The 23947-nt window shown below is 41.6% G+C and overlaps 1 protein-coding gene across 3 annotated transcripts in view; it reads right to left on the bottom strand.

Annotated features, from left to right (window-relative positions):
• Positions 1-23947, bottom strand: part of mical2b (microtubule associated monooxygenase, calponin and LIM domain containing 2b) — a 59317-nt gene that overhangs the window by 22257 nt on the left and 13113 nt on the right. For all 3 annotated transcript variants that reach the window (XM_005739079.1, XM_005739080.1, XM_005739081.2), the window contains exons 2-16: positions 17567-17957; positions 16544-16751; positions 13662-13778; positions 12954-13055; positions 10543-10698; positions 10336-10436; positions 9146-9403; positions 8304-8419; positions 8016-8142; positions 6972-7062; positions 4588-4735; positions 3723-3919; positions 1134-1228; positions 640-708; positions 404-532 (exon numbers count right to left, since the gene is read on the bottom strand). In XM_005739079.1, coding sequence (XP_005739136.1) covers positions 404-532; positions 640-708; positions 1134-1228; positions 3723-3919; positions 4588-4735; positions 6972-7062; positions 8016-8142; positions 8304-8419; positions 9146-9403; positions 10336-10436; positions 10543-10698; positions 12954-13055; positions 13662-13778; positions 16544-16751; positions 17567-17872 — 2220 coding nt within the window. In that variant the 5' untranslated portion in view covers positions 17873-17957. The remainder of the gene's footprint in view (positions 1-403; positions 533-639; positions 709-1133; positions 1229-3722; positions 3920-4587; positions 4736-6971; positions 7063-8015; positions 8143-8303; positions 8420-9145; positions 9404-10335; positions 10437-10542; positions 10699-12953; positions 13056-13661; positions 13779-16543; positions 16752-17566; positions 17958-23947) is intronic.

Here is a 23947-nt window from a genome sequence, read left to right as displayed (position 1 = left end):
GTAAATGCTCCATCATGAGAAAGGAAGTCTCATAATATCAACATACCACGTTTACCATAAGATAGTATTATTGGATTTAAGTGAAATACACTCACAGAAAATACTTCAAAGATGAAGTATTGAGTCAGACACTTTTTTCCTTCTGGTGTACCATCAAATAAACCTGCAAACAGCATTCTTTAACCAGCTTAAAACTGCATCATGTTCTCCGTCAAAGCTAAAAGATTACAGACTGATACAACGACAGCCAACTGTTCTGCAACACATCCGATGCAGGCAGGCAAATCCCAAGTAAATTAACAACCTTTAAGACCCTTTACATAGTCAGAAGGCAGAAACCCCACAGGCGACACAGACTGCTCAGACAGCAGAGGGAGGATGAGGAAATAAATACCAAACTCACCTTTGTTCGAGCCTTTACTGTTGCGGAGTTCTCCTCAAATTTGGCCAGCAGCTGAGTTGCCATGGAGCGGACTTTGTTCTCCCGTTGTTCCCCATCCTCACCAGCAGGGGGAGCACTGTGACAGGACAACTGGCATCACACAAAGGAGAAAGAGAAAGTGAGATCAATTTGAAAAGCAAAAAGTGGCATTACCCACATTGCTTGGAAGAATGAAGCTATTTCAAAGAAGAACCTACCTCTGTGAGGTAGTGGTTGCCCTTTCGCCGTTTCTTGTTATCAGAATCTTCCTCCAGTTTCTTGTCATCCTGCAGCATCAGACGACACAAACATATACAAAGTGCATCTCACTTTCATCAGTTTAAAAAAAAAAAAAAAAAAAGGCTTTAAAAGAGGCAAACCTGTGGGAAATTTCAAAATAAAAGGCTGTTGTACTCTCAATAAGCCAAAACTTGCAAACCTGCAGGAGTATTAACCGCAAAGCAAACCTATTTATCACAACAGATGCTCTACACTAATACGCCTTTTTCCTCCGGCACTCATAAATCCTATGCACACTAACAGCTAAGATTCATGGTTAGATAACACACGCATTACAAACACTACTTTGACCTTTAATGCTACCTGATCTCTAATCTAATTTATATGACTACTGTTGAGCAGCAGAAATGTTCAGATCAAATCAATATCACACAAAAAGCAGCAAAATGCAAGAATCAGCATTTCTCCTTACCCTGGGAATCCTCTTTCTGGGCTGAGGCAGGTTTAGCGCCTTGTGGTTGGTTTTAGATTGATAATCTTCACCATTTTCATCTCCTTCTCTGGAAACTGGAAAATAAGCACAATACAGTTTACATACAAGTTATCCAATCTTTTCAGGAAATTCTGCTAAAACAGTTCAAGAAAATGTAAAATTACTATTAAGATCAAATGTCATTACAAGGCTTGCTGGAAACAGTAAAATTCCTATTTTAGAGGTGGATTTGTTTGCAAGTGCGACACTTGTTGATTTGAGTAATGGAAAAAAACAAAAAAAACAAAAAAAAAAACCTGTATGCGTCACATACAAGGCAGTGGGAGAGAAGGACACAAAAGCTCCCTTTACATGAACAACCACCACTGACAGGTGGAGTAAAAATCGCTGATCACTTGTTTTCAGAGCAGCTTTAATGGGACTTTCTGGGTCCTGACAACCTAGAGGAAAATTAAATTGATGCAGACACACTACCCTGCTGAAACAGCAGTCCCCAGCAACAGTGGTCCTCCCATAATTAGACAACACACTGGACAACACTGTCAAAAATGGTTTAAGGAAAATAGCAACACAGAGGACTCAAAACTACCAATGCCCAAATCGCAAATTCCAAAAAACTAAATCTCAGAAACTACAGGTCAAGTTCATGAAAATAGAGTTTCATTAAAGAAGCATGACTTGTTTGGACAGGTTGTCAGGAGCAAGTTTATTTCTTAACATGGCAGCGCAGCCAAGTGTGCACAGTCGCATCTGAACAAACCACAAGGCTTCTGGAACAGTGTCCTTTGGTCAGACGAGACCAAAGTGGAGATGTTTGGCTATTAATGCACAGAGCCACGTCTGGCAAAACCAAACAGCATGTCAGCAAAAACACCGCACTCTAACTGTCAAGCACGGCGGTGGAGGGATGATGATTTAAGCTCGTTTTAAAGACACGGGACCTGAACATCTTCAACCACAGACTCCTGTGTATGCCAGGACGGCACTGAACACAGAACTGTGCACAGAACTCTGCCCTCCTGCATGATCCAGTCAGCTTGAAAAAAAAAAAAGCCTAAAAACCATTAAAACCCCAGGAAGTCACACTTTAAGCACCATCTTTGCTATTGTGGAATTGTTTGAGTGCCGTGTAACATTAGCATAGGGGAGGTGGGCGGAGATCCGTATTCAGCAACTTATCAACTCCCTGAAGGTCTTTTCCACAAAGCTGATGCCCAAAGCGCTTGCTTCACATTTAGAGTCTAACACTGCTCTACATGTTTATCTCCCTCACTATTTTTTTCTACTTTTGGTTCTGTTTGATGTCACTAACTGCAATATTCTTTATAAGGCCATCTCAGGCTTGCTGTGTTGGCTATGAATACAGAAATCCTGCCCACCTACTGCTCAAATCTGCTGTTTGCAGAGCCCACTTAAAAGTCAAAAAATGGGAACAACTTTTTTTTTTTTTTAAAGCTAAGGGGCAGCAGCATGGCCTAATTTCAGAAAAATGTGAATTATTTTGATATAAGCTATTTTATTTGAGTCCAAGAATAAAAACATGGGACTGGAAACAAGTCCTGTTTAAACTTAGATAAGTCTAAACTTAGATAAGGCCAAGTCTGAGCAGTGGACTTAATTAGACCAGGGTTCATCCTTAGACTCCAAATCAAAAAAGGAACTGGAGTAAAAACCACTAATGCATCTTTCCAAAATAACCCGAGGCTATTCAGCAGCACAAAGGGGCCCAGTGTAAAGACTAAATATAACTCAAGTCATGCACTTAAAGATCCTAAATAAACTGAAAGTCAGTCATTTTTCCATCCTTTGAGTTCAGCAGACAGCAGAAGTCTGCAAACACCAACATTAAAGTGCGTTAGGTAAAACGTGGCTGAGGCTGCAGCTCGCAGTGGTGCTGGACCTGAAGGCCTCCAGAGTTACGCCAAGCGACTGGATATGTCTTCCACAGACATAGCTCGCATACCACTCAGGTCTCTGGCAGGGACCAACTCAACCACAGTTGTGTAACATGTAACTTTAGCTCATGTAGAAGACTCAGCTGGGACTATAATTTAGCAGAGGGACTTCTCCACAATTTAAAAAGACAATGAAAATGTGTCCACAGCAGCAGTAAGCAGCATCACTGTCTACCAACCAAAACACTAGAAGGATCTTGATGCGATCCACGTGAGGATATTTTCTCAAGTATCGTTTTGCCCTTTAAGAGAAATAAAGTGGATGGAGAGCCTTGTTTTCACAGCTTTTTTGGGTTACATACAGCATTTCACATTTTTTGGCAAATGGATAACTGCCTCGACCGCTTCCCCGTCTGTGTGTTCAGGGTTAGATCAATACACACGGTTAAATGTTAAATGATCATTTCCTGTTCCTAAACTGGGGTTGGGAGGTCAGGTTTTAGGGCTACCGTTTCCAGTCCAAGAAATTTACATTTAAAGACACGATGAAGACTAACTTTAAAAAACAAAAAACAAAACCAAAAAAAAACAAAACAACAACCTTGGGTTGTTCATGATTGAATTTAAAAAATTCATGTAAGAATCTTTGTGGTTCTGTGAGGAAGAAGCTGACCTTTGCTTGCTGGCGAGTTCCTGAAGGCCTCGTAGAACTTGGAAAGGTACAGGACCATCAGCAGCTTATCAGGTTGAGAATCTGCAGCCATCTCCTTTCCTGTCGTCACCGGTTGGATGCCAAACTCTCGCTCAGCCACATCAAACGCCAGCTGATTGTTCCCCGCCACGTCCTCCTCGTTCAGAGAGTCATAATCACTGAAATGGAAAAGGAGATGAAGGTGAAGTTAGGAGATGTGTGTATACGCTCAGGAGGTTTCTTCATATATATTCCATATACTGAAAACAATCTAGAGAGAGCCGTTTGTGGAGGATAACTCAAGGCATTTATTTAGCTTCTAGATTTTACAGATGTCCCGTAAATGCTTCACACATTAGAGCAAAGCTGAATAAAAACAACTAAAGGAAAATATGACAAAAATATAAGTCATTAACCAAAATACAGATCTGCACTGTGTTCAGAACAATTTCAATAAGCCAAGATGGTGACAGCTTGAGGCGTAATGACAGCATACATAAAGCAGTCTATGCTTGCTGACTATTTGAGGGCATTCCAGTGACTGCTGACGGCTCCACTACAGCAGGAAATCAAGCAATTATCAAGCAAGCAATTTAAAAATTGAGCATTGCACAAGAAAAGTCAATTAAACTGTGAGGAGAGAGCCAAAGAGACATGGCTCTGAAAGGTTTCTTTTGTTTGTTTTTAATTTGCACAATCATATGACTCAATTACTAAGCTATTCTAAACCAAACATTGCTCTTGAAGCCGTTGACGGAGCATGAGTATGAGAAGCAAAAATCGTCGCCTGAATTATCACGAGCATTAGTGCAAGTGTTTCCTGTTAGCAAGCTTTGGCTCTCCTTACATGAGCTCAGGCTTCTGCCGATGGATGAGAGCACAGAGGGCCAGGCCATTCCTCCAGGAAGACGCGAGGTTGGTGACATCGACTCCCTGGTACCCATGAGTCTGCCTCTGACACCAGTTCAGCAGGCGGCCAGGATGGACCTCAGACTCTACAGAGAGAAACAGTCTGTCAGCATGCAGCATCACAGGAAAGGGCATCTTCATCGTCACCATTATTTCCTCAAGGCTGGAAATGTTCCTCAGACAGTGCTGACACTATGGCACGTTAATAAAGTACGGGTTGGTTTGAACTTGCAAAACCTGAACGACCTCCCAGGCCTGAAGCAACACTGGGAGCAGAGCACATGCAAGGACATGCTTTAAATCATGACCGTAAACTCAAGCAACACAAACAAGAGAAGGAATTAGAGTGTCCAATGGGTCCCAGTACTCTTTCTGCAAAAACACTATAGGTAGCGGGACTGGGAGCAGTGGGGTATCAATGCAATCCCCTGCTTCTGAGAAAACACCAGTGTCCTCTTCAGTGCATGATTTTAAACAAACTTATGAAATAGCACAGGCTTAGTGAGAATTATTTATGATTTTACATGATAAAAAGCATGTGATACTAATATGTCATGTCATACGTCATTCATCTTCCTTCCTAGCACAAATAACAAGACATGCCCATGCAGCGACAGCTGCTTGTCAGCCTCGGACAACAACTTAAAAGAAAACAAAAATGCAAGAAAACTGTTCCTGCTAAAGGCGGAAACGGACCGGATTCAACAAACACCGAGTACAATCGGATCACGAATCCTTCATATGATGTTAAGCTAACAACAGCCAGTTCTCCATTCTTGGTGCACTAGTTAGTTAAACTCCACACAGCAGGAAGAGCAACCTGTGGGAAACATTTATTGTGCAGCTCCTGAAGAGCTGAACTTGACTTAGCTGTTAAACTAAAGTTTTAAGCACTTTTTCTGGGAAAAACGCTACCTTGGCTACGTTTGGGCTTGACTTATGCTGTGTCACTACTATTGCTATATAATATGTTGCTGGCACTCTGTGGCCACAGATTTACAGAAGCTCACTGCTCTTCATTTTGGTGCGGCCTGCAGCACAGCTTTCATTTATTACAGATTCGATCCATTTTTTCCTACATTCTCAAAAGTATTACAAATTTCCTTTGAAATAATACAATATAATTTTGAGGCTCTATTGCAAAACCCTAGTCCTAATTAGTATAATATTCCCAGGATAATCACAGCTCTTTACCAACTCCATTTTTTTTTAGCTCTCCAGTTAATCCTGTGCTCCAATACTGCCATCATATTATTACAGGGAGGCCGTCCCAGGGGGCATCATTTATGGGGGCAGGAGACATGAACACTGTTAAAATTGTTAATATTTACCTTTTTTTTAAAAAATAAAATACAATTTATTTACAAATTCAATGTTTGATTACCCCTGCATCCCAGGTTTTAGAACAGATACTTCCATAGTGCCTCTGAAAAGTACGACTTCATGCAACATAACCAAAAGTACTAATATTACTAAATTGAGCAAATTTAAATGCAAAGCCCTACACTGTGTGCGTCTGCTCTTCCAGATCATATCAGGTCAGCTCATGCATGAAAGAGGCCTCATGTTGGACCCTCGTGCAGGTGTAATGTTATCCACCTGTATTGTCTGCAATGAGGCGTGTCGAGCCTGTGACTGAGATGGAGCTAAAGTTTCCCCTCAGGAGGGCTGAGCAAGCATTCAGTATGATGTCAGCGGCCTTCCTTCTGTGAACCAATCTGAGGAATTTATTCAGACTCTTTTTTGGGGTATTAGATGACATTGCCAACCGGTGCTGAGATGTTTTTGGAAACCTCGTATGAGCTTCTCAATTTGATGTTTCAAAGAAAGCTTTCATGCAGTGTTAATGAGGCTGCAGATGCATCCAGTCTTACTGATGAGTCAGAATGATCAGATTACTATTAAAAGAAGACTGGGAGCTTTTACAGACTAATTAAGTCCCACCTGAGCAGTTGGCAGCAATCCTTTATGCCGCTACATATTAGGCACATCTACAATCTGCTCTTTGTTATAGCTCCGTGAACAAAGTAGATTGGCTGGGACTGTAATCTCCAATTTGTGACTATTAAAGACTCACACAGCAGAAAATGAAGCTGTTCGACATGCTGGGTCTGTCCAGATGCATCAAATGCTCTCAAAGTGCAAAGGTCCAAGAACATGACGAGGAGAGCTCGATTATCATCAACTGTCTTTTTCTGTAATGCACTATAACGTTGAGGTTCTTTGATGTTACCATTGGTTACAACTTGACACGATTATAATTAAATCCATTATTCATGTTTGATGGTTGGAGTGCACTTTGTAGCTTGGAGGAACATCTACCTTTCCTGGACAGGTTGACTGATCGACGTGCTGGTCCTCCTCTTTCTATCTGACCTGGTCCCTGATGACCATCAATGAACAGGTGACGCACCTGGAAGTACAAAAATCAGGAGGCCTAATGACATATAGGTTCTAGGGATGTGCAGATAGAAACTGTAGGCTGTCGACTAAAATTTGTATATTTTTTTCTTTAAATGTTACATTGGTACATGGCATTTGAACTGCAATATATATGATACTGACCACAAAGGTTTCTGTTGGAAGAAAATGTACTTGGCACTCTTTCATTTCTACATGGGTGAATGCACAAGTTGTATAAAGTGCTTTGAGTGCTCAGAAGAGTAGAAAAGCGCTGTATAAGAACCAGTCCATTTACCAAATCCAGGAATATTTGTGTGACCACGGGTTTGAAGATGTTTGGTGTTGATGACTATTTTTTTGTTAATGCAATGAAACAGCCACATAAGTTTGCTTATATCAATGTAGGGATGTCAGATTCCACCTTTCTTGATTTCACCAGACAGTCCCCATATTTTCATATTCAGAATCATAGCAATTACTCCTTGATGAGCCCTCTCAGCTGCACCATAGTGCTGAATCATCAGAATTTGTGATGGCAAATGCGATATATTTGCATAGTTCAAGTTTGCAAATAAGGGCACTGGGGAAACTCAGTATGCTGAGCTGAATATTATCGATGTAAATCTAGAAACGCAGCTCTCACTGAGGGTGTAGTTGGTTGGTGCCAAAACACCAGCAGCAGTAGAGATTTGATCTCACACTGCAGAATTTGTAGAGAATTTGCTCAGAACAACTTTGAGCTCGTTGTCGATGCCTTATGGAGAATAACTGAAACATCTAAGTCTCTTCAAACACGGGTTTATTTATGTGACATCTACCATATTAATGTGGAAATGATCCCCTAACATTCTAGTTTATAATGTGGTAGACAAGTAGAGATTTCAATCCAGTATTTCTGTTAAGTGTAGAAGGCAACTTCTTGCCTTCTTTCTTTACAGGTACCCTGTTGAGCACAGGACTCACCTGATGTGGGCGCACACAGCAGGCGTTGAGGTTGGGGTAGCGGGTAGCAGGGTCAATGGAGTACTGTTCAAAGTTTTTACTGATGTTCTCTGGGGTGGTCTGGGGTAGAAGACGGTAAATGCTCTCCCTGGAGTAGAAAGAAAGATTTAACTATCAGACTTAAGAAAGAACAGCTTTTAAAAGGAACCCAGAGTTCTATGACTTAAAAGTGCATTCATGTGGAAACAAACCAGCTCAGGCATTATTAGAAGACATAATCCGTTTGAATCCATGAACATGCTCACATACCTCTCAGCCAGGATCTCCAGTGGGCTCTTTCCTTTTGCCCAGCCCTTCACCATCCATGCAGTGTCAAAGGCAGCCAAAAAACCCCGAGCGCAACCCGTACCCATCGGCCAGAACGGCTGTAAACAGAAAGCATGACACACACAAGCTGAGCCTGGCACACAATAAGAGCAGTGTCGGACAACTTTCACAACACTGATAAATAAATACATAAGTACATTTTATTCTAGGCACCTGTCAAAAACACTCAAGATCACATTAGAAGACTTAAAAATATACATCTCATTAAGTCAATAAAAGATTCAATAAAGCAGTTAATAAAACAAGTTTACAATACATAAAGTCATTATGACCAGAGTAGCAGGTGGGAAACGATCAGACTGGGTGTGGAGTTTAACGATGGTGTTTGGAGATGGGATCTGAAAGCAGAGAGTCGGTGTTATGGATGTCTGGTGGGAGGGAGTTCCACAGGTGATGGACGGACAAGGTGAAGCCTGTCGAGCCCATAGCAGTCAAACGGGTGGATGCCACAATGAAATGGAGAAACGCACCCAGAAGTTCAGGGAGGCACTTAAGGTTAGTGACTGCCTTGAAAGCTGGGAGCAAAATTTTGAACTCAATACAATATTGAACCAGAAGCCAGTGAAGCTGCTGAAGGACAAACATGATGTGGTTAATGGACGAGCTGGTGATGGTGCGAGCAGCAGAGTTCAGGAACAGCTAAAATTCCAATGTGAGGGTGGAAGGACAGTGCGCCGTCAAGGATGACACGCAGACTCTGAACCTGAGCGGAGGGAGAAACCGAGCGACTGTCAATGAAAAGGGAACGCTACAACTTCTCATACCTCAAGCAAACTATCTCCCACCAGTGCAACCAGCAGCTGGTGTCCATGTTTCTCCCTGATCAAGGCGGCGTTTTCTGAGGCGTACATGCAGGTGAAGTCAAACATAGCTACATCTGGCTGTCCGTAGTGGTTGATGGCGTAGTCCAGGGATGGCAGCTGGTAGTTGGTGCCAAAATCAGCCGCTTCACGAGCATATGAGAGCAACGCTTCCTGATTGACGTTGTCAGGACTCAGAAGCCGTTCAGTTTCCATGTAATCCTGCATTAAGAAGAAGGAGACAGTTAGTTTTAGGCACATTGTATTGACAGTTGCTTTTCCACCATATTTAAAAAGTTAGTGTTATCCCATCATTTTTAATCAAAGCAGCAAGGCTGATGGTCAACGAAGAAATATTAACCGGGATAATTCAGAAATGAGTTTTATACTTCTGCTAAAACTTGATGTAAAAATAATTAATTAAAAGGCTCAACACAAAGACACCGTCTTTCACTGAACACATGCGTCTTTACCTATATTACTCCCACTGTGGGGGAAAACATCTGCCTTCTTTTACACTGTGGGGACCTCATCGTCACAAATTATCTTAAAAGAAATAATTACATTTTTTAAAAGAAACAGTTGTAACAGGTTTAGGGAGAGTTTCCAGGATCTTAAGAGAAATCCATGTAATGGCCTTGAACTGGTAATAAATGTATGTGAGAGGGGAGAGAAAGAAAATTAATAAATAGCCCTCATACGTATGCCAATCCATCCCCAATACTCTAATACTCTCGTGTGTGTGTGTGTGTGTGTGTGTGTGTGTGTGTGTGTGTTCAGATAATTGGTTTGGCAGACATTACTGGGTGGTTAGACTGAGGGTGCCTTTCCAGTATGATCCAGTTGATGTCCTAATGCAACTGTAATAACCGCATTTATAATGTCTAATCTCTTTAATGGTGTGTGCGCGCGTGCCTGCGTGCGTGTAGCGCATGAGCGTTTAATTAGAACCCCATTCATCAACCTCCTCTATGCCGACCCGTCACTCACTGGTCTGGCGAGCACGCACGCATTCCTGTTTGGGAACGGCCTTTGAATCCTGGAACCAGGGTTAACCACAGAGGGAGGGTGTGAACTGTGACCCATTGGAGTCTGGAAGAGTCGAATCTATGTTTGTGTGTCTGATTAAATCAAAGTCAGCTGAGTAAACTTACATTAATGATGACCCCTTTGTCCAGCAGGCTCTGCTTTTTTGCAGTCATGACAAAGTAGTGGGTGTTGTCTTTGTAGTAAACTATGTTCTCCAAGTCGATTCCTGCAAACATGAACATATTTACAGAGGACGTTTAGCGCAGGAAGGAGCAGCATTTAGAGCGGGAGAAGCTGTCATTTTCCCACTGCAACATTCTTTCCTGACTCACCCGTGTCCTCTTTGAGTTCCAGAAAGAACTTTTGGTTAAAGATGAAGGCCACGCCACTTATTTCTTCTACTTTGGCCTCTGCTGTTGTGTTCCTATTGACAAAGTTAGCCGTTATAGCGATGGCCAGCTTCCCACGAAACTCCTTTCGCCGGAAACCTGCAGAGGTGGGGGAAGAAAAACAAATAAAAGGGTTCAAACATTTCAAATCATTTATTATTTCCTGAAGTTGGAAAATCAATACAAAAGTATTGAAAATACAATCCACAAAGCTTCACTTTGTTTGTTCCAATAGTGGGAAAACAGTAAGCCTGCTCCTGATGACCTCAGTGATCTGGATGTTTTGTAAGGCAAAGGGTGAATTAAAAATGTAACTCAGTAAGAGTCCATTTAGTGCTTTACACATGAAAATGATTTTAAAAGTTATTCAAAGGAAATGCAGTGATTTATTTTTTACTGAGTAATGCGCTCCACCTTTTTGATGTTTGTTAGATTTCTGCAGAATTATGAATGAGCTGTAGTTTTACTATGACCTGTAAAGACACAGTTACAATAATCCGCTGAAGATGTGATCATTTGAATACTGTGCAAGCAAGATTTTCTGCATCTGCTTCAGACTGAAAACCTTTAATTTTTCCAATATTTTTCCTATGGTACTAGCACGGTAGAGAAATGCACTGTTGCCTCACAGAAATAAGGTCCTGGGTTTGAATCCAGGCTGGATTTACAAGAGATGCCTTTTGTGGAGTCTCCAGGTACTCTGGCGTCCTCCCCAAATACATGCATGGGGTTAAAATAACTGGTGTCTCAAGTGGTCATAGGTGTTTCTGTGAGTGCGTCTCTGTGCCAGCCCTGTGATAGACTGAAGATCTGTCCAGGGTATACCCTGCGTCTTGGCCTATGACCGCTGGGATAGGCTCCAGCACCTCTGATGTAAGGCTGAATTTGTGCATCATGTTTTCTAGATAGGCTGTTTTCTGTGGGGGTGAAAACAACCACCGATTTGCTTAATGCACTTTTTGTTTAAGTGTAGGGGACTGCAATCATGTGGTGACACTGATGTGTAGAGTTGTGGGTCATCTGCATACTTTTGACAATAAATGTTATAATACTCTGAATGAGAGGGAGCATGTAGATATTATTCCCTCAATACCGCTAATGTACTCTCCAAAATCCAAAAGTACTTATCAAACAGGCGTCAAGTGTACATCACATCTGTTATCCCGGGACAAGACTCAGCGGTCCATCTGCAAGGACAGAGGTCACTCTTTCGAAGATGCCAATGTTCCCATTTTGGACAGAGAGGACAGATGGTTTGAAAGAGGAGTGAAAGAAGCATCTATGTCCACTGTGAACGGCCATCTTTGAACAGAGGCGGTGGTTTACGACACCAGCTGTCTGCCATCCAGTGTTGAGATCCCTTCCCAGATGCCTTAACATCACATCCTGGGCCTTTTGACCTCAGGAAATCACACGATAGGGTGGGGCTAGGTTTCACAATGAGCTCACCCGAAACCTTGGCTGATGGTGACCTACACCCGTTTTCACACCTTGGCTCGTGTGATTAGGTAGAGGATTATTAGGGGGTCCAGTGTCCCTCTCACTCCCACAGGGCTTAAATCTGGGACTCCCCACCATTTGACCCTAGAACTGCAGAAACTTCTTGGATGAGAGATGAAACGTCTTCAAGCAACTTAAAGAAGTCCAGACGCTTTTCTTTCCAAGCTTCTTAGACTCTTTGCCATCCTCATCATGGATATGTGGAATTACTCCAAGTCTGAAGAAAATCCCTGCAGGGCCTAACCATTGGGGAATTTAGTATTTTTAATACAGATGCTGCAATTCTCAAGTTATCTAGTGTCGATGACAGTCAGGAGTTAGTCATAATGTTGTTCTTTCCCTAACAAATAATTTGCACAAACATCCCCCCCTCCCTCCCACTAGTCGACCATTATAATCCTATTTAGAATATTCCTTGGAGGAAAGTCCCGGAGCAACATGCAGTTGAAAGTTTCTCTGCAGTCATGGAGACACCAAACCTTCAGGAGGATGATGCTTCTCATCAGTCGTCCTTATGGGAAAGTAAACATGTTCATAACACGCACATGCCACACACACTCACACACGAGCAGAAAATAAACACTGCAACTTGTATGCTTTGACAAAGCCAACAAAGCTCTGCAACAGTTCATGAACCAGAACACCCCTCTGACCCCATACGCACCATTAAGCCTCCAGCTGAAACCATGTCAGCAGGAAATGCTTTACCAAGTGGCCGAAAGCAGCTTTGCTCCACCTCACCTCATTTCCACAAAAAAAACAAACAAACGGAGCTTTGACTCCTGAAATGTAGGCCCATAACAAAGTATGACCCACAGCACCACTCGCATCTGTAACCTATAATCTTTTCTCACCATCTAATGTGCTTCTGCGTCCGTCAGCTCCAATCACCACGTCAAATTCAAAGTCCGAGACAGGATGGCCAGAGGGTCGGATCTCTGCCCGCCAACCATGACCTGAGGAAGAACACAAGGAACCATATATGATATTCAAGGACAGTGCAAGAAAACACAAGCAGGAAGGCAGGAAGGCACGCTCAAGTGCTGATTTTAAAGAAAAACACGAAACAGTCAGAGCAGATGAGGTTGGATCTCAACTACCCTCTCAGTGTCACATAGTTGTGTCATGTTCCTTGGAGTGTTAGAGTGAGAAAGTTTCTGGACATGCTGTGTGGGACATGCTATTTTAAGACATTCAGAAAACGCAGCACAGAGTTCAACTAAAATTTAACAGCACACTCAGTTTATCTTTATTCTCCACACAGAGTAGAAAGAGTAGAGTAGAAATACTCTATACTTCAAGTGTGCGATCATTTTAACATGCACTGTGTGTAGGGAACTTTCCTTATATAGCCAAGATATGCAGGCGGGTCCCAGCATGTCACTGCCACTCGTGACACTTTAACATACAGATAATACCACAAATACACACCCGCAGACACACTTGTCTTTCTGTATTTGTGAGGATACTTACTGACTTTGGAACTGAAAATGGCTTCATAGTAGAGCAATGCACTGACTCACACACTGGTGTAATGAATTTGTTCATGAGGACATACTCACCGACATCTGTCTGCTCCTCTGGTGGCTCCAGCAGTTTGATGAACTCAACATTGACGTGAATCTCGACACCAAGGATCAAGCTCACTTTTACCAGCATCAGTTGAAGCTGGCGGATACCTGGAGCAGGGGCAAAGAGACAAGTATGTTCACAGAGCAAACCAAGAAAAGAACCATCTCTACTGGCAAAAAAAAACAAAACAGCAATTCTTCATACTTAGTAGTTATTAACACACATCAATTAAACCTCCAGAATAAAACTGGGAAATTTAAAAAAAGCCCACGTCCTCCAAGATCCATGATTATAAAAAAGGCATTCTTCTAACCAAGCAGCAACTTACAGGGATAAATAGAAATTATGCCAACAGAGAAGTGCCAAAAATGACCCGAGCCCATTCCAGGGTGGATTTTAAAGTTAGAATGAACTTTACAGGCTGTAAACTGTGCTCTGAAGCCTCCATAACAACGCTATGGTGGGTGGATTTTCAACAACTAACCCTTAAACTTTAGGAAGGCTTAAAAACAGGAGGCTTTTAGTTTATTGTCATTTAGCACTAATTAACTCTCAAGTGTGTCTCTGCAATGCACTTTGCTATCCATGCTGGCAAGCATTATGCAACAACTCAGTCGTTTTAAACCAGAAACTGTTTAAAACCCCCAAAATCTGGGTGTTGATGAGCAGGGGAACAAATATAACTAAGTTTAATATATACAACCTTTGGTATGGAATGTGGTTTACTGATGCTTTCGTGCTGATGTTTATTTTGCTGAAATTGGACTCAGATGAGTTTTTAATGTTATTTATTCATGAAATAAATAGTTTGGGGGTTTGAACCTTTTTATGCTTCTTAAGTAGGCCATGTCACAAAAGTCGAAGAACCGCTGACACAAAAAGGTAATCACAAGGATTATAAAAATAGAGCTTTGCTGCTGCTGCGACTGAATGAATCCAAAAGCAACAAAGACAAGGACACCGTACTTGTGTGGATCTGTCACATACAAATCTGGTACAACAGAGTACTGCAACCAAACAGACCATAAAACAGACTGACAAGAGTAGATACTTGCAGAGACATGGCAACAGACTCTCAATGAGTCAAAATTTAAAATCAACATAAGCATGATTTTTTAGTTTTTAGAATAATATAATGCGAGTTGTTTGTACATGTTTCCACTTGTGCTCCAGAATGAATTAAAGTTAGGAGAAGGACATGCAGTGGGTGGGTGTGGCGGAGGAGGATGCTAGGGATAGGATGAGATGGAGGCAGATGATCTGCTGTAGCAGCTGGAAGAAGATTCCCCCTACACTACTGTAAGAATCTGAGATGCCGAAGCATTTACACTGTACTCACATGCATTAGCAAAGAATGCCCGTACAGTACAGATGTGACGAGAAGTGAAGAGAGTCAGCAGACCTCATCTTTGAAATGAGATACATGACAGTTGCTAAAGCTGGAGAGCAACAAGTGCGAATGGAACTGAATGGTAAATGGCCTGTATTTGAATAGCGCTTTACTTAGTCCCTATGGACCCCAAAGCGCTTTACACTACATACAGTCATTCACCCATTCACACACTGGTGATGGCAAGCTACATTATAGCCACAGCTGCCCTGGGGCGCACTGACAGAGGCGAGGTTGACCACCACCAGTAGGCAACGGGTGAAGTGTTTTGCCCAAGGACACAATGACGGAGACTGTCCAAGCCGGGGCTTGAACCAGCAGCCTTCCGATTACAAGACGAACTGCCAACTCTTGAGCCACGATCGCCCCGCTACTTGCAAACTGCAGCAAACTGCAGCAAGTCAGGCTGCAGGAAAAACAATCCTCCTCTCACATGACACAGTCACACATCCACTTCTGTGACGTTGGCTTTGGTTTTGTGGCCAGACAACATCACATTTACTGCACAGTAGTGATTTCTCACACACACACAGTGCACTTACTCAGAGGCAGGAACCATTTACATGTTATGGCTTCACAGTACTTTGCATGTTTTCTCTGTTAAAGCACTACTGCGCTGCCACTCTGAGGACTTTACAGCCCATTTTATTTTTACAAATGTGCTTCAAACGCATCACATGCAAGAAATCATAAAGATACCGCTCCAAACAAAAATAACATTAGAAATGAAATTAGATTAGAATTTGAAAAATCAGATTAGAATGAATACATTACATTAAAAAATTATCAAACCAATATTAGAAATTTTTCAGAGCGATTAAGTGTTCTATAACGTAGAACTTTTGCCAGACTTGTTTTATAATCTGACACCTCTTCAGCTGGCATAGGAAATTCACGTTTAGTTAAGACTAAGGGGTAAGAACCCTGGGCATCCACTAATGTCTGTGCCCCACCCCTTACACACAGAGTGGAGAAAGTAGCAACTTCCTCTGGGCTAAAGGATGGTACCAACTTTCAGCCAAAGTACAAGCCCGACATCAAAGCTGGCACTTCACTTCCTCAGATCTCACAAAAACCACATTAAGAGATAAAAGATGGAAAATTTCCCAAAATATTATTATAGCTTAATAAAATTTCAGACAGGCAGAACAACTGAATTTTAATTCATTTTTCTTATGTCTCAAATGAGATCGTTTCATGACTATATTATCAAGATACCATGGGACTCGTGTTTTGTTTCCTATTACAACCATTTAGAACCTGGTCAGTAAATAACTTTAAAAGCAGATGAATTATTCAATCATAAATTGGAGCCATTTGAAAAGAATTAGGATGCATCTTCCTTCCTAGAGCTAAAAATCAAAGAATGTGTGTCACAGTTTAACTTTCAGTCAACTTCAACAAGTCTGCTGGGTGTTTGTTTGGCAGATTATCATCAAAGCTTAAAAAAAAAAAGGAGACAAATGATGTGTGCACGCTCACTGATGTGGTCGATGGAGCCAGCACAGAACTTTCCGTAGAACTTCTTGGCCCCGAGTCCCCTGAGGTCGTGAATGGTGTAGGGCCAGAGGTGGAGCACATTGTTCCTGGAGAAGGTGTCTCTTTTTTCAATCACCACCACCTTGCAGCCCAGCAGAGTCAGCTCGATGGCCGTCCGAAGGCCACACGGACCGCCGCCGATGATCAAACACTGAATGGGAGAAGATTGCAGCTGGAGTGGGAAAGCATCATTCAAATGTCTTGCAGCAGACATAATCACAGTCAGCGCTTCATTTCCAGATTGGCACGCAGCTATTTTACAGCTACACAGGAAATTACGTAGCCAAACAATTAGCACAGCAATTTGGATAATTTTTGTTAGGGTACATTTCTAACGGCTACCTTATTAAAAAGAACAAAGAAAAACCGATAGATTCACAGAACTCTACAAAGTCCCAAACTGCTAAATCCTCTGCCCTCATTTTGAGAATAGATACAGTTTTAAAAGAGAGATCACCCACCCAGCCTTAGGTCCACCATTTTTCTCCTGGAAAAAAAAAAGCCTGAAATAATAGTTTCTGTTATTTTTGGCCAACTCTCAACCCAGCCCTTCTGTGTTAATCTCCCCTCTGTGAGTCTCTGGCCTCATTTCCCTCCAGACTTCTTATCTTCTCCTTCAGAAATGAGCTTTCCAGTGCTGCGTTAAACACGGCGCTCAGAATATCCATTCGTTTATGGCGAGACAAAACTCACGTGACAGAAAATACCAAAGAGGAGATCCTTATTGTATCACATGAAATGCATATGTGAACTTTCATAATGTTTTTGAGCAAATAATACTTAAAAACACAGGTTACACTAAGTAAATGTTTCTGCATGCATCTCAGTCATCGATTTATATTAATTCTACTCCTCAGAGTTTGGATCATGTGTTTACTGCTGTTCAACAGCCTTCAACACCATCAGAACAACATCACACAACCACTTCAGAACCTTCAGAGGTCAGTCGTGCTTGGTCTTTCTTACCCTCGTGCCTTGGCAGGCCTTATTCTGGTTGTAGACCTTTTGCTGAGCTCTCTTGTCCAGTTTGGTCCAAAGGGCTTTGACTTTCCAGGTGCTGACTGCCGCCTTCAGTGAGTTATAGAAGTTGCTGTGGTCCAGTGGATCCAGCTCCAACTGCCTGCAGAGGATGCTGAAAGCCTGCAGAGTCCCTTTACAGGTAGAAGCCTGGACAAAGTTCTCAAATAGCTGGCTGGCCTGAGCCGTACGCTCATCCTCTTTCTCACCCATCTGCCCAGTTGATGACCGGTGTGTCCAGTCTCCTTTAATCATTTTCTTCCACCTTTGCTCTCCCGCTTTTTTATCCTCTCCTTCCACACAGTCAGCACGGGACTCCCAGCATTTGTGCAGTGTTCAGCTGAATAAAAGAAAACAGATTTTTAGAAACGGACACAGGGGAAGAAGACCAAGAACTTGTTACAGAGTTCACAGAAGTATATCTTTCAGCGAGGGAAAGGTGAGGTTATCATTTGGTGCAAAGTCAGCAAACTAAAGTTTTGTTTTGTTCCCCAGGTTTAGCTGGATATTCTATATATAGAGTTTTAATGTCCTGGTGATTTCTGAAATTAAAGTCAATTTAGATACAATTTTAAAATAAATGCACAAATAACCGCCAGGAAAGACTTCAATATTTGTCAAAGGTGACGAGATTACTTTGTTATAATAATTACAAAAAGATGAGGTGCTTATGCCCTGCTCCGTTCTGGTCATGTTTGCGACTGCAGTGACATCTTTCAAGTATTCATTTTGCATCGCTGTCTGGAAACACCCTTGTAGTTCCTGCAAGGTCACGTTTCAAACGTAAATTGCAGAGGTCAGCATGTTGTCTCATATAGCCAGAGTGTCATGTCCTGCATTCTGTGTGAGGTATCCGGGGGACTAGCACTGCTTTACCAATACATCCCTGTACAGGTCTACGCATCCACCTCCAGCCAACGACAAGCCTGTGGAGTTCAAACAGTCTTAATAAGCTGGAAATAGTTTTTGTGCACTGTGCAACAAAGATATTTGCCCCGACTATCTGATAGGATTATGACCCCATGTGCATTTGGAGGGTTCAGCTGAGCAGTCATGGGAGCAGCTCAAACCCTGTAGCTGCAGAAATACAGAGAAAACACTTTCACAGTTATAATTATGTGCCAGCAGCAACTCAGGGAGGCTCAAAATGTGGAAAAAGCAAAAGCTAAGGAAGAATACATCACTTCTTCTAAACCGTGCAAAAAGATTTATGTTCATAACTAAGAGCTCATGAAGATGACGACCAAATATCAAGATAGCAGCACTTCTCTGCTGAGTATTTATCCTGAGACAGTTCGTTTCATTAGAGATGTTATAAGTATAGTCTGCACATGTCAAGTCTGGACATCCTCTGTCCCAAATCCATGAGTCTATTGTTGAAGTCAACAGTCGCATTATAAAAGCATTGATATCTGCACTATTCAATTCTTTAAGGATGGATTATGTGAATATTAACAACTTAATCCCAAAGTTTGAAGAACATTCATCCACCCTGTAAAAGCTTATAAACGGCTTTCTGGGAAATGCTTCTCAACTCATTTCTCACAACCTGACCAATTAATCACCACAAAATGTTCCTATTCAGGAAAGTAAACACCCACCTTGTCACTGTCGATGTAAATGCAACGCTGAAAGAAAGCAGCCTCTAAATTTGACATGTACATGTACTGTTCAGCTGGTGGATGTTCATGTTAAACATGGAGAGTCTCAGATTACTAGGTCAGCGAATGCAAAACTAGTTCCTGTGATCCAAAGGCTCAGGTTTTAAGCCGAGCGCTCTGACAGTTTCCCAGTGGTTTCGTTTTTTTAATTTCAGGAGTTCAAGAATTAAAATACGAAGCTTGAAAATAAGATTAATGATATTTTCACTTTAATATCTCAGTCATTAATACTGGACCTTTGTTTTTGATGTCACACTTTTCTTTTCTTTTTAAATAAATGATTAATAAGTCTAATGTTCAGTGAGACATAGGCTCATACTGCCTTTAGTTAACATGTACTTGCCTTCACTTTTGGCGATTCCAGTGCTTTGAGGGCCAAAAGTCGTCAAATGTCACAACATTTGACAGTTAAATTCTACGCTTCAGCTGATTTCTCTGCATACATAACACTTCCAAGCATGCACACCACATTCACTTCAACTGTTTGACATTTCAAATGACAAGACATCTGGCTGAGAATCCCTACTGCTGACTAGTGCATTCAGCAAAGCACCACGGGAACATCAGCATGAGTATAAATCCTCAAAACAGTACTAGTCACTTGCTTAAGATAAGTCATTGACCCTAAATTAAGCTTCCCTCATCTCCACAACTACATCCCTACTATTAGGCAAGTGGCCAGCACCAGTGGATGAAAGCATGAGCAGGACAGACTCACAGGATCCAACAGTACATGCACTCAAGTACTTACAGGTAATGTTTTAATGTACTTGTATTTCTACGTCTACTGAATCATATTTTGCCGTGCAAATGTTGTGCTTCGTACTATTTAGATGCCTGGTTACTCTTTATTTTCTTTATTTGACTGTTAAGTAAAGATTCTAAATACTCATTTAACAACTATTCAGTCTTTAACTCTTGTATTACTTGCTGTGTAATTCCATCTGTATGAGGGCACAGGGTTGAAATCAGCTTTTCAGACTTCCTATGGGCCCCATCGCTTTTCTGTTAGTCCTCCATTGGCCACGCCATGACACCCCCGACTCTGTTATGTTTGTTGGAACGTGCTTTGGAGCTGCTCGGCTGAACAGACCATCTTAAATTACCCCAAACATCTTTTTTTGCACTACTTCCTCCACAACAAACTGTAATACGCAATTATCTCTAGCTTCAAACTCTACTCTTTAAATAAAAGTTTCAGAATTTTACTTTGCTTAATACCTCCTTGTGTATGCTTCGACTCAGTAACTTCCTTAATATTAAAAAGTATTTTTTATTCTATACGTCTCAAACTATCCCCAAAAACAGGCTTGCGTGTTATTTGAAGCCAAAGCCAAACCATTTCCTGGATAACGTCTCTGTCAAAGTATCACATCCCAATCGCTGGAAGCCTCTCAGCATCACTGTTACAGTCATGGAATCTGCTTTCCTGGAGGAGCTGCGAGAGGGATCGCATTTCTTTCATCTACAGACGGGAGCCGACGTGCGCGCTTACGCACGCAGCACACGGCATCCAAAAGACCTGAAACAGAATCGCATGAAAATCTGTGTTTGTACAGGAGAGTGTGCGTCACGGCAAGGGATGTGCATGCAGCAGAACACCTGGTGGGGCCTTCACTTTGTGCCAGTCACATTCCCCACACTCCGCAAGAAAGACAGACCTTCCCTTTAAATCCTTGAGTGGCCCAAAGGGGGGCTCGGGTCTCTGCTACCGAACAGTTTGGCAGCAGACAGTAGCGTCTCAATTACTATTCCTCCCCCGAAACACTCACACATGCTTACTTTAGACCCTTCGTGCCATTTTAATGGAGAAAGTTTTCTAAAGCTTTGTTGCCGGTTTTCCCATCTAATTGAAATAATACATGAATGCATTTAGCAGTCTGCCTAGCAAAACACCCATACTAGTTTCACATTTAAGCTCCCTTTCATATCAATTCTAAAGGAAACTTGAGACACGGCTCAGAGCAAATAAAATTAAAAAATATCGAGGAATGTGTTTGGAAACTGCGTCCTGTACTTGCAGCTCCCACTGACCAGCTGGGTCAGGAGAAAAATATAGTAATGTGTGTGTTGAGATTCACAGAGCTGGAGGGTTATGGGAAAAGTCCTAACCTTGGAAGCTGTACTACTACTGTATATAACCACATCTGGCAGGGTGCATTCTGGGAAGCATGATAGAGGAAGTGGTTTACTTCTGTCTCACAGTATATCCATATCAGCCTGCATTTCAAGGCCTGTTTCAGCCGAGTCACAAACGAACGCAACAGATGAATGTTTGCAGCTTTTTTAAATGCCTTTTCCTCCTACAGCAAGAGGAGTAAAGTTTACGGTGCAAGGTCATACTGAAGTATTGTGTTCCTATTTTATGCAGTATACACTTAAAGTTTACAAATGAATACAATTTGGGCCTCCAAGTCTCACCTCCCTGTAAGTGGAACCTACACCTGACAGCCCCTCCACACACCCGTCCAAGTCTATTGACACCAAGCATTCATACACTGTATATTTCTATTCCCGAGTACTTGAATGAGTGACCTTTTAATTAGGTTAGTCATTTTAGTTGTGTCGGGTGTCCACAGTGATGATGTGATATGAAATACAAGAACACTTCAGAAGTAACACAAGGCTAGATCACTTATGGATAGTTATTTATGCACCGTATGCATACATTGTGTGTTTGTGAAATGGTTCAAGGTTCTGAATGTATGGTTTTCAGGGTTTTTATCGGTTTTCAGCGTTATTTTGTTATAGTTTTTATCGTTAACTCTGTTTTCCTGGGTCTTTTCACGTGTGTTATGAATAATCTTTTTTTCGGTACCGGTAATAGTTTTATTTTGTTGTATTTATCCGCGACACCTTAAAGGCCGGTCCGTGAAAATATTGTCGGGCATAAACCGGTCCGTGGCGCAAAAAAGGTTGGAGACCGCTGCTCTAGATGATGTCAATGACAGTGGTATTCCTATCATAACTATCTAAGGAACACAGCACTGGCTGTGCATAGTACCCCACCCAGCAGGCTCTGTTTACAGGCAGCAGCCAGTTAGAAGACAGGTGGCTTAAAGGGAGCTTAAAACAGCTCGTTTCAGACTCAGGGTGAACTGAGAGACTGCACCAATGACCAAAGTAAGAGAAAGATTATTTTTAAGTTAATTTAGTACAAACTAAGCATACATAGAAAGAAAATACAAATCTAAAATGAATTTAAAACCCATTTTCTACTTTTCAAACTGGTTTTGTAAGTCAGGGTTGACTCAGCGTGCGAGTGTGTACGTGTGTGTTGGGGGAATCTGTTTAATGTAATACTATCCCTCTTTGAGCCTCTGCTTAGTTAGCAGTTGATATCGGAGAGACGTCACAGTTTATTTTTTTCCACACCATGTGGACAGAACCTAAATAATTTGAGCTGCACTTGTCAAAGTGGGTTAAATGTCTTGATGCATGCTCAATCATCCAGGTAAGGAAACCCCAAAGCGTTGATTCTGTTCATGTGAATGGCAAAGCGCAATCAAAGCTAAACAACGATTTGTTTCATTCACAAATAAAAAGACTATTTTGCATGATTACCTTGTTCCAGGCTTTACTATATACTTCAGATAAAAAACTATATGCTTTTACTATATACTTCAGATAAAAAACTATATGCTTTTACTATAACCATTGTTTCTTAAAGTAATGGAAAAACACTAAATGCATCCTATAAACTTATCATCGTGGCTCTTTGCACTGATTGTTCTGTACGTTAATAAATGCACAAAGTCAATACCTGTGGAGACTATTTCAGGCATAAAATAAATATATATCCACAGGTTGTCCATTACATTAAATGGGCTGACATGGCTCTGTAACGACATTTAAAGTGAGCACAGAGAAGGCCTGAGGGAATCTGTGTGGTTAAAAATCAAGGGCTTTCCTTCACTTAGTATTCATCTGAATCTTGTCTTTCAAGAAAAGCTGTTGCAGCATTATAAATCTTGACAGCAAGCTATATCAGCTGCTTTCAACGTGACACACCCAGACAACACCCAGGGTTTGGGATTTGGGAATCCCAAACCCTTCACATTTCCAGGAAGTCAAAGGAGGTCAGAAATCAGAGCAAGTTTAGAGCTACGTCTGTTTACCTGATTGCAAACTGCACAAGATAACAAGTCCCTTAGTTACAAAGAACTGGAGCGTACAGGTGACAAGCAGAGCAGGATTTGTATCCTTTGGGAAACGTGTGATCTGTAACACTTCTCACAGTTCATTTAAAACAATACAGAGTACACATTGCTCTTTCCCATGTGACTGATACCACGATCTATGGTACAAATGAGCATCTTCCATACGTCACATACTTCGAAGAACTGGCTAGTTTCTGGATTTATAAGATGAAACGCTCCCCAACGTTACAACACTGGTGGTCATTTGTAAGTGTAATGCAAAGCTGTATACTACTTTATGTTTCATTACACAGAATCCTACATTCATGTGGAGGAATAACTATAAGGAGCACTGACAGTAGATTAAAGCTTTTAACTTATAGAAATGATTTTTTTTTTTGATTGATCAATCAATGGTCAACTTTCAGTTTGAAGGATTTGTGGACACTGTCACATATTTTTTATAAATCTGAAATAATGTTAGAGTTTGAGGACTTGCTCAGTCAAGCAGCTGGCATGGGCACAGTCAA

The sequence above is a fragment of the Pundamilia nyererei genome, unplaced genomic scaffold (assembly GCF_000239375.1).
Source record: "Pundamilia nyererei isolate P.nyererei 1_Seehausen unplaced genomic scaffold, PunNye1.0 scaffold00089, whole genome shotgun sequence".
Classification (NCBI taxonomy): Eukaryota; Metazoa; Chordata; class Actinopteri; order Cichliformes; family Cichlidae; genus Pundamilia; species Pundamilia nyererei.
Note: the sequence above shows the minus strand (reverse complement) of the source record. Positions and strands in the feature narration are given on the sequence as shown.